This window comes from Alligator sinensis, unplaced genomic scaffold, assembly GCF_000455745.1.
Source record: "Alligator sinensis unplaced genomic scaffold, ASM45574v1 scaffold966_1, whole genome shotgun sequence".
Lineage (NCBI taxonomy): Eukaryota > Metazoa > Chordata > Crocodylia > Alligatoridae > Alligator > Alligator sinensis.
In genome coordinates this window covers 104,644-116,502 of record NW_005842161.1, presented here as the reverse complement: position 1 = coordinate 116,502, position 11,859 = coordinate 104,644, and the positions used below count along the sequence as shown (strand labels likewise).

The following is an 11,859-nucleotide window of genomic DNA, read 5'->3' as shown; positions in this document are numbered from 1 at the left end:
TGTCCAACCTGTCCAGGTCTGCTTGTAGTTGTTCCCTGCCCTCCGGTGTGTCCACTTCTCCCCACAGTTTTGTGTCATCCGCAAACTTGGACAGAGTACACTTCACTCCCTCGTCCAAGTCGCTGATGAAGACATTGAAGAGTATCGGTCCAAGGACCGAGCCCTGCGGGACCCCACTGCCCACACCCTTCCAGGTCGATACCGACCCATCCACTACGACTCTCTGGGTACGACCCTCCAGCCAATTCGCCACCCACTGGACTGTGTAGTCATCCAAGTCACAGCCTCTTAACTTGTTCACCAGTATGGGGTGGGATACCGTATCAAAGGCCTTCCTGAAATCTAAGTAAACGACGTCAACCCCTACTCCTGCATCCAGGTGTTTTGTAACCTGGTCGTAAAAAGAGACTAGATTAGTCAGGAATGATCTACCTGCTACGAACCCGTGCTGGTTTCCCCTCAGCATAATTTTTCCTGCCGGGCTCTCGCAAATGTGAGCCTTGATAATTTTTTCAAAGACTTTGCCAAGGATGGAGGTGAGACTGACTGGCCTATAGTTGCCTGGGTCCTCCTTCCTCCCTCATGTGTATTAAATAGTGATTCCCAAAGTTGTAGCAGAAATTCTTTGTTCAGATCTAGTGGTCAGAACTAGTCCAGCATACAAAGAGTGTAAACAGACACTGCATTTCTCCAACTGGTCACGGAGCAGGAACGAAACTTGGAAGGGCTATATGTGCTGCTCCTGTTTTGATCCAAGTCAAAACCTGAGACAATCACAACTGCCTCAAATGACAAATCTCTTTACAACCAGTATAAAAAAGTTACATCATCATCAAATAAATAAATAAATAAAATCGTGCATGGAAGCACATCAAGTTTTCTCCCTAAAACTCCACTGTTATTAAATAGCAATAAATGAACTTCCCCCCCAGGTTTGAGTGCAGTCTCCAAGGCCTGAATTTTCTCTCCATTTTGTATATAGATCTGGGCTTGTTATTTAAGATAAAATTGTCATATACACACTAGGAGGCTTGTTATTTAAGATAAAATTAAAGTTCTTGGGGTTAGAGAGTCTTTCTTGCTTGTGAAGTGCTAGGTACTCATAAATAGTTTACCATAAACTAGAATTATTACCTTTGGGCTTCCTTTTGCTTTTCCAGTTCTACGGTCTTCCGCTCTTGTTCCTTCTGTTTCAGCCTCTCTGCTTCTAAACTCTTTTGCTTCTGAAGTTGCTGTTTGTTATGTATCTCTCTCAGTTCCTACAGAAAAATCAACAAATATGTGGCATGTAACCATACACTTTATAGTAACAGCAGTACAAATGGCTCCACATTTCTTATTGTGAAGGAAATCTCTGCTCAGGCTTTTAGTGTTTTCAAATAATTTGGCAGTCATGTATGATAGATTTGGAAAGCTCTGAACCACTTATCCTCCATCCACTTTTAGCCATATTCAATAAAAGGAATAAAAAGTAAAAAAGTGATCTATTTATTTAAAAAAACTGAAAAAGATAAAATGATTTAGCTATGGTTTAATTTTATATATATAAAAAAAGTTATTGGCAATTCTTGTTACATCAATTTATCAGATTTCTTATTCTTTCTGGCAATTTTTTCAATTGATTCTTAAGATACTTTTACAAATTCTGGGAAGTATTGTTCAGTGTACTGGTTTCAGTTCAAAATCCCTAGTAATTTCACTGCCATACTAACTGCTAGAGCATTTTCAAGGTAATTTTCTATCTAGGAAATTGAATTCTCCAAACAGTGTGCCTCTGGAATTAAATGGAGGCATAGCAAGAACACTATTAATTTGTCTGAAAGTGGTGATTTTACCACAATTACAAAGACAATGTTGAAATCATATGGGTTGTAACTAACGTTTAAAAAATGCAGTATTTTTTTTTAAGAAAAACTGAATGTTAGCATTAACATTAATAACTTTTATTATTCTTAATATCTTTAAAAAACCCTTAATTTTAAACCTAAACTTTTTGCCAGCATTCTTCTAAATCAATGATGCTCAATCTATCTGGCCTTGCCAGCCAAAAGATTGACACGGGGCTGCTCCATGAGGCAGATCCCATGGGTGGGGTTGGTTCACAGACCTGATCACTGCAAGGTGGATCGGTGCCTGGGATATGACCCTATGCACCAGATCAGGTCCCACGTGCCAAATGTGGCTATGGAGTAACCCCGAATGACAGATTCAGCAGCAGACTGACACTGCATGCTGATGTTATCTGGAGCATGGGGCCATGTCATCTGACCGGCAGGGCTCCCTAGGGGAGAAATTTGGAGGTGGGGGAGCAGTGACAGTGTTAATTGCTACGGCTTCCAGAGCTGTGGCAATTTATGCTGCCACCGCTTCCCTCCTACCAAATTTCTGTACCTGTGGGGTGCCTTGAGGGCTGGATGACATGGTTCTGCAGGCCAAATCTTCCCCACTGGCCATACAATGAGCAACAGACCTTGAGGTACTTTTAAGAATCACTGATGTCTTTAAGATAGCTGACAGTCTTCCCTTTGAAAAATCCTTGCCTCTTTGAAAAATCAGTCACACCTTTTTTAAATGACCACGTGACCACTTGCAATCTGTGACAAAAATGTAGCTTAGATTTCAAGTGTGAAAAAAAAAATCTTAAAACTTTTCTATTTCTGTCACAGGGAACTCTGAATTTAATAAATTATCCTAATCATTTCTGTGCCTTAAATATATTGCAACATGAACCAGAACAGACAGGTTTGTATTATTTTTACATGCTTGAAAATTTAACCTATATCTCTTAAAATTAAAACCTCCCTCACATGTATTATTAATAGACTGGGCTATTTTAGTCAGAATTTCATAACCTGAAAGTTACTTTACAGATAAGCTCTCTCCTAAGATGTAATTTTCCTCTTATTTGGATTTTTTTGTATCAATTGTTCTGGAAAAAATGTGTATGAGCAACAAAAAAATGAGCACTGAAATCACACAAGTGATTCAGACAAGGAGCAAAGGGGTGAAAATTTGACAAATAATATTAGTGATTACTCTGCTACTTTTTAATAAAAACTTAAAATAAATGTGATATTAATTTATTCTTTATCCTCTCAAGTCTACAGAACTGCTTTTCATTAAAAAACTGGGTCAGTGAAACAAGCAGGTATATTAGCAATCAACTTTATACAAACAACTTGTGAGACCAGACTCTAAAGTAGGCATCAAAATAACTAAATTGTAATAAGTGGTTAATGATCTCTGTAAGCCATTACAAAGCTAAGAATATATATGTGGCTAACAGGCAAAATATAAATGCCCTAGCTCACAATTTAGTTTTATTTCTGACCCTCAAGTTTAACTTGAGGGAAACAGAACTAAATGCTACAAAATAAAAACCCATATTCCCTAAGAGTCATCATTACACTATGCTTAGCCTGAGACAAATCTGTATAAGTATGGAAGGGGCAATTTGGGCAAGGCTATATTCAATGGCTACTAACAGAAAATCACAATGAAACACGCTAATCTAGGAGAGAGATGAGAGAGAACATACGGTACTGTAACCTTGCAAAACCCTCCATGGAAATCTACCATTCAAGCAGAGTATCTACTTGCTTACACTTTACCATGAACATGCTAATGCTGTCTGTAAAATAATTATCCCAGAATAAGAAAATCATTTTCATTCCAGAATATGTACCTACAGGGAAAATTACACTAACATTTTAATAGTAGTACAAGTAGTTATGCGGGGAATTTAAAAACAGCACAAAGAAAAGTCAAGTCATGCACAAAAGAGGTAAGTGTGGTGCAGTGGTGAGGTCTATTACCAGCTCTGCTATGGGCTTGGTGTGTTATCTTGAACAAGTCACTTCAGCTTTTCTGTACTGTGGTTTTGTCTAGGCCAGTAGTTCTCAGCCTGCAGGCCACAAGCAGCCCAATGAGCACACACCCACTATGGCAAGTAGGTTGAGAACCACTGGTCTAGACTGTAATCTCCTTTGACCAGAGACTACACCACTACATGTCTGTACAAGGACCAATACAGTGGGGTCACAAGTTGCTCCTGTTCCTTGTGCAAGGTGACTTTCTAAGGTTATTCAATGTTAACCTAATTTCATAGAAAAATGTATCATGACTTCATAGGTTAGGTTGCAACAAAGCTTCCAGTTTAAGCCTTATTTGTCACTGTGACTAACTCACAGAGTTAACATTTCCCTCTGAAAACTGCAGTTATCTATGTAGAATAAGTCAATTTTTCCCCCATTAACAACTATGAGGAAAGGTAACACTACGAACAGTTTAAAAATGATGCTTTTTAAAAGTTCTAGAATGCAGCATGATTTTTGATCCTGCTCTACGAAAGACAGCGATGTACAGAGCTTGAAAAATCTAATCAACCAGGGAAAAGAAAAGAAGCCACTGGCTTTTGAGAGAGAAAGGCAGGAAGAAAAGAAGCCATCCACACTGACCCTTTTAGCATAGAGAAGAGAGAAAATAGGGGGTACATCCAGTGGCGATGCGTAGGGGATGCACGGGGGTGCACACATGTGCCCCCCCTGACTGGCCATGCTCGCTGCTTAGGCGATGGGCAGGGGGGGCAGGTGGGAGCACCAGTCCTCCCAAGTGCCGGCTGGGGAGCAGGAGCGCCATGGTGCTCCCAGAAGCGGCTGCTGCTGCAGGTGCAGCCACAGCAATCAGCTGCTTCATGATCAGCTGAAGGGGACCCCCCCCCCCCCCGGTCAGGCAGATTGGCCCCCCTGGCCGCTGACTGGTTGCTGGGGGGCACATCCCCCCCTCCCCTCCCCCCCCAACTGAGGCGGCACTAGTCACCCAAAGTTACATCCAGAAGATCAGCAGGGGAAAAAGAATCCTGTGGAGGGGACTAAGCTTTATAGATAAGAGGGCCACAAACTTTATTGAAAGGCTGGAGAATTAACTGGGGAAAATACTAATTTGTTTGGAGACAGACAACATTAAAAATATTTAAGAGGGTGGAAGTGATATCTGCTAATGTAAAAATCCATCTGTGGAGAAAAATGTAAGGCATTTTTTCACCCAGGACAGTACCCCTAAATCTTCAACCTGGTAGAAACTTTGCCAACATTTTCAAGCTTTGAACATACTTGCAAACCTATAAATGTTCATTCGTTGCATAATTTTGGAATAAGAAGAGGAATCTGAAGGGAGACTAGCACTGGCAATATTCACAGCTGCTGACAGGATCTCTAGTCAGCTAGCAGCAAGGACAGTGAGAACACAGAGTATAAACAATTGCAGAGGAAACTGGAGCTGGAGGCAGTCTCTGATCCTACTGAAAAAGAAGTGGTAAGCTGTGCTGGTGTTACTGCTAGAACAGCACCTGTCATGCAGCCTGTACTAGAGTTACCCCTCCCACTGTTACTGCTCACCCATCTAATTATTCAGTGTACAGTATATTGTAACACTAAGGATTTTGTCTCCTTTTCAAACTATTTCATGAAATTTCAGAGGACGTCTTCTCTTCATGCACATCTTAAAATTTTCATTCATAAAGACACTATGCATATGTTAAGCAGGACCATGTCCAACACATTAATATAGTCAAGAGCAGCGAATTGTTTAAAAACATTCTTCAAGAGGGAAATACAGATTACACAAGGTCATGGATTGGCTTCTAGCTTTCTCAACTCCTGTCACTATAGTCATCTCCACATGCAGCCAGGTGTAAGGACCATTAAGCCTCTTCACCCCACACACCAACTGCATTGCCACTAAATATGTCATTTTATTACATGTTCTCGTAGTTAAAGTTTAACTGACTTCTTTTTCTATGTGATCAACCTGCCATTCCAAGCGTGGAGGGCGAAGCTTTGATCAACTCAGATTAGTCAAGGACTGGAGCTACTTTTGTGACTTAATGGATGCTCCTCTACCTTTCCTTTTGTCCACCCTTCCTTCTCTTTCTTTAGCTTATTTTAGCTCTTTATTTAGCTTAACTGGCTCAATTTCCAAGCTGCAGTTTAAGTCCTGGCCTATGAGAGCTAACTTTTACCCCATTATCAGATTGGTATGAACTGTGCAGTTAAATGCCTTCCTCATAGCAGAGGCCATGGCCCTCTGCCTGGGATTTCTTAAGCATATGTTGACAACGTGTCATAGAAGCAGGATTTTGGCTGCCATGGTTCTCCTGCTGTCCCCTGTGGCAGGTTGGAGTGTTAGGTCTGTGTTGTGTCAGGATTGATGATAGTCTTATGCAGAGTTTAGATTATGTCTTGTTCCAGATGGTTTGGATAGGGCTGATCGTGCCTCAGGCACAGGGTTGGACTAGATGACCTGGAGATGCTTTCCAGCCCCACTTCTCTAGGATTCTAACATCTAGAGAGAACATCACCACAGCTACTGAAATAGGATTCAAATAAAGTGATTCTATAGTAGAAACACTGAAAATGACTTGCCATCAGTTACAATAATTGTAGCTATTTAGACTACAGCAGCATTCCACAGGTCTTTTTTCTTCCTCCTGATGTAAATATATTCAACGTATTCTGGTCTTGGACCTTCCCTAGTTAAATGGGAATCATTTGCTGGGCCAAAATGTGAAACTAAAATCATTAAGGCAATCATGCTTTTAAAATATGCAAAAATCAAAACACACACATCAGGAAGACTCTTAACTCAGCTATATAGTGAACACTTTTGGAGAGGAAAAAAAAAAAGACTATAAATGTCTCAAATCCCTAAGATTACCTTGAAAGACCTCCGTGCATCAAATCCCCATTCACTTCACTTGGAATTCTGTTTGCAAAGAAACTTCAGGATTGCATGTTTTATAGTTTTCATATATATAAGCTTACCTTACATAACACACACACTCATACCCCCACCCTCCCTGAGAGTAAAAAAAACACTGCCACCTTTACCTGCCAAGAGCAGAGTTGGGTAATTTTACTACAGGAATGACTTTTCCATACTTGCTTGAGGATTAACACTGCTGCAGCACAAAAGCCCCAAGGGTTTGAACTCTGATCCAAAGAGTAAAAAATCTGTTCGTTGTTATAAATAAAATCTATTTTATTTGCAGCTATACATTTGGTTAATCTAGGATCTTAGGGCTTCTCTTTTTTGTTTGTAATATAGTCTTTTAAAGGCATTTAAATTCACCAGACTGTTTTCCCGACTAAGCCAGCCCACTACTGTACTTTGCTGAGTAGGATTTTGAGAGACGCATAAGTAGGCTTAACAAAGTTTGGGTAACCAGCACTTGATGGAATACAAAAAATATTATCTGAAGGGGAAACTGCAATAAATAGCCTCTTGCACCAGCTAGGAGGAAATGAGAGATAATGAGAGATAAATGTTCAGAATATTATTTCAACAAATATTGTATTGATTTGCCTAACATAAAAATCTACATCTCCCACAGGTCTGTAAAGACATCCAGTGAACACAATACTAATACATTTCAGCAGTCAACTGAGTACAATTCAATATTTTTTAAATTAAATATTCAACATAACCTTATATCTGACTGATCTTTACAAAGATAGGTAACTAGCAATTTTAAGTTTACAAGTATATTTTTGTTGAGAGTCAAAACTTGAAGAGTTCACATTGCATCCATGTAGTATTTGCCAGATTATATGTTATCCAAAATGCAGAACACCACATTTAAAACACAAGCACCTAATTCAGAAATATAGATTAATAGTTTCTTTTAAAAAATTCAGAGGAATGTTGAAGTTGTAAAAGTAAATGGTCAAGAAGCATAACTGCAAAGGCTCTGATAGCAACATTATGATACCCACACATGGCACTCCTACTAGACAAATTATTAATAGTGCACAGGAAAATAAATACACAATGTGGGTAAGTAATATTGCTATGGAAACCTTAAAACGACTGCATCCCTTGACTTGAGGCCTAATTTTGTCTTTTCACAAAAGGGTGAGGCCTAAGAAATTTTTCAAGGTTACTCCATGGTGCTTCCATCAAATCTTCCCTTTAAGGGTAACAGATAGAAGGTCTATGGCAGTCATGGGTCTTAGGGAAAAGAAACTTGAGTTTCACTACTCACTGAGGGCTCTGCTGCTCCATACCTAGCTTCTGAAGCAGCTGTGCTATTCTTGAAAGTGATACAGCTCCTCCCATCACTTGCTGAAGTTATGGGAGATCCAATGAAGGTAAGTTGGGGTTTTTTGGTTTTTTTAAAGCCTCTCATAACATAACCAGTATCGCACAATATGCTATTCTATGTAAATAAAGCATGTAACATACAGCATAAAACAGAAATAAAATTTAAAGTTTCTAAACATAATGGCCAGAACAATAAGACTTTCTTGTTTAATATTTAAATGTTATGTACAAAAGGCAAATATAACCACTAGTACCTTGTTCAAGTTGTACCAAGTATGGAAGGCATACAGTAAATCCTACTCTCACCTAGGCAATAAGTAAAGATAAGATCAGAGTCCACATTTTGATTAATATAAAAGATGGTTCTAGCGCCTTCTTATTAAATACTAACTTAAACACTGCACACTCATCTGTTTATGGTAAAGTGAAGCACATAACTGGAGATGGTTCATCACTCAGATTGAGATAGATGTGTACTGCCTGTGTAGGGCATGGAGACCTTTAGAAAGGAGTCTAAGTAGTTGACGCAGCCCAGAAGAACTGCCAGGCACTGCAGCATTGCATCTTCCATTGCCAATGACTGGAAGAAAGAAACGCTCAAATGTAAACAGGCATTCATATGCAAGACTTGTCCAGTGCACACTGACTAGACAGGGACCGACAAGGACTGGAACATGACAAAAAATGTGAAACATTTCTCAAGAACCTGGTCCTAGTTTTGTGCCACTTTTTTTAAGGCCCTGAGAGTAAATTATTGATAAATCCAGCCTACTTTCACAAGAGCTGGTTACATTAATTTTCCAGTTTTCACCTACCATATATGTATTAATAGAGAGATTAACCTTAAATAGTTGAATCACCACTGTTATTTAATCTTTGTAGCCAAGAATTGCATTTAAACATTTTTTTTTTAAACTTGATGTTATTTTAAAGAATTTTTAAATGACTGATCTTTGTAAATGTCAGGGTTTAGGAGGAAATGTAAGATGTGCAACAACTGCATTATGTACCCAGTTACCTAATATGTACTTTTCTTTATAGCATTATTTTAAACTACTAAGTGGAAAAGTTGTCATTCTTATTACATATAGAAATTCAGTTCAGATGCATGTAAAATACATTTTTAGATAGATAGGCCAATATTTTCAAAATCAAGTACCTAAATATGGATTTAGAATCTGCAATGTAGCTATCAAAATAACCTGATTTTCAACTATGTATTTAACTTACAATTCCCGCCCACCCCCAACAAAACAAAAAGTCAGCCTCTCTTGGTAACATGCCTCATAGCTGACCTACAAGGATATTTGGCCACTAGAAAGCTAACTGAGGGCATTCATATATGCCAAATAGCTATTAGATTATAATCACTTTCAGACATTATGGATCTGGGCCAAATTCAAACAGGTGATCTAGAACAGTGTTTCTCAACCTTTTAAGTAGCAAGTACCCCCTAACTTCTGATAATTTTAATAAGTACCTCAACACTCAATTTTCCAGCAGATTTTATATTTATAGACTAATATATGCCACATGTTGAAAGAAGGGCTGTGTATATGAGGCCATGATATGACAGATGTCTGATCTGGTGTGGGTAGGGTTGCCATCTTTTACACCAGGGGTGCACAACTCAAGTATGTACTTGGGCTAGAGGTGATATTGGACAAAGCTAGGAGGACTGAACCCAGTGCTGTACAAAGCGTGGCAAGCCAAATTATCACTGGGGAATTTAAAGCGCCATGCAATGCGGAGCACACCAAATTTTTTGCCATAGTGTTGAGAGGAGGAAGGGGAGAGAGACAGAGGAAAAAGAGGGTGAGAGAGAGTGTTGGGGTACCCGCATACCCCCTGCCTGCGTCTCGCATACCCGCAGGGGCATGCATACCACAGGTTGAGAAACTATGATCTAGAAGCTAAAAACTGCATATTGTTTACTGCCGATTACATCAACTATTCAGCCCTAGCTGAGATATTCAGGAATTCAATAAAGAGCTATGAATTTGCTGCTCTTGAATGATGGAGAATAACGTTTTATATTCTAGAGAATTTTCAAAAATCCATGCAAGGAATGTCCAGTTTTCAAATTTTGGCTTGAAAGAATAGGCAACTGTAAGCAGCTCAGCCATCAGAGGAACTTTAAACAGTTTTTCAGGAAGAATTAGAAAACTGCTGGCTGAAGAAGCCTCATTTACCTAAATAGTCACTGATGCATACCAGTAAGAATCAAGGCAAAGATTAAGGTAATTCAGATCATTTAGCTTCATCTCTGTTTATCCTGGGTGCTCCCTTTTTAAAGAGAATGTAAACTACTATATAACATGCATGCAATGGTAGTGTGACCCACTGTATTTTAAGCAGTTAGAGCAGATCTGTAACCTTAAGCACATTCGAACTTTAGATAAGATCTGACCTATGATCTCAGCAGTGAAAAGACACACTAAATGCCTTTGTTAAATTATTCAGTTTACCTTCTCTTATCTTACAACAACATTGCTTTGTATCAACTACTGCCAGAGAGAAACAGTGGCCTCTGTTTCAAGAATAATATTAATTAGATTTTTAATCTATCTAAATTACTTAAAGATATATCAATGCCAAGAATATGCAATTTATGTTCAGAGCTAAAGATGTAGGGCATAAACCTTAACAAAAAGGTATTATGATCAAAAAGTCTGTTAAATCAATTATAACTTTTTAAAAGGGTCTTGCAAACTTATCTGCACCTTCACTAATTTTGCTGAAATCCGTAGGTACCTTTATATACACGATGGCTGATAACTAGCAGTTCATATATATCTGTGTTATTAAATCATGTGTGGAGTTCACTTAAGAAAGGAACTCAGAAATTTCTACTGTCTTCCAATAAACAGCTACAAAGAGTTGCAAAATACCTCTTTCTGTTATAGGAAGCAAAAACAGCCTTTTTCTAGGCTCTCAGCATGAAGTTATGCCAAACCAGTTGCTATACAACATCAAAAAGGCTCAACCAGGAGCATTCTCCCTCGTCTTAAAAAAAATCTTCCCTTTAAACTCGCATACAGAATTCTAGAAATAGTAGTATTACAAACAGAGTCTTTTGATAAACGCTCAAGTCTTTGTGTAACTTTAAGAAAAATTTGTACAATTGTCAAAATTCTTGTAAAAAACCCTTAGCTTGCTATGTTACTAATTGCTTAGAAGCAACAAAAGCAATGAAGTATTCATTTGCAATTGTTTTATAGTTAACTGCAAACTTCACAGAACTGCCTTGAAAGCACTACTACATAAAACTGTAAGATGCTTTACTCACAAATATGTTAAAGCCACGTGCTACTAGCACTGATTACTAATTCAAGACATCATTTAAATATAAACTATAATTTGGGAAATGTATTAGTTACCTGACAATGCCAGATAGCTTCCTTACCAAGTTCAGAAAGACTAAGATTCCCCTCTCCAAAGATAGTCAAGAATGGATGACAAATTATTTTGTGGTGTTTTCAGTTTAAGAAAATTTCTAAGAATTATTAATGTTGAGAAAAACATTTGAAAGAACAAAATATTTCCTATACAATCTATAGAAAATGAAGGTGTTTGAGACTTGTACAAAACTAGAATTTAACTCTTATTAAACCTTAAGGCAGTGGTTCTCAACCTACATCCCACATGTGGTCCAATCAGCATACTGCCCATGTGACATCCTGTTAACAAAAAAAAGAGTAAAGATTGCCACCTGCAATTTGTTAAAGTCAGGGAGAAAAACGTGGGAAACCCCATATT

General features: G+C 38.5%; 1 protein-coding gene across 3 annotated transcripts in view; it reads right to left on the bottom strand.

The window, feature by feature from the left end:
• The window catches only part of ITSN1 (intersectin 1), a 174,132-nt gene that overhangs the window by 76,631 nt on the left and 85,642 nt on the right, over window positions 1-11,859 (bottom strand). For all 3 annotated transcript variants that reach the window (XM_025206536.1, XM_025206535.1, XM_014520847.2), the window contains exon 17: window positions 1,135-1,259. In XM_025206536.1, the coding sequence (XP_025062321.1) occupies window positions 1,135-1,259 (125 nt within the window). The remainder of the gene's footprint in view (window positions 1-1,134; window positions 1,260-11,859) is intronic.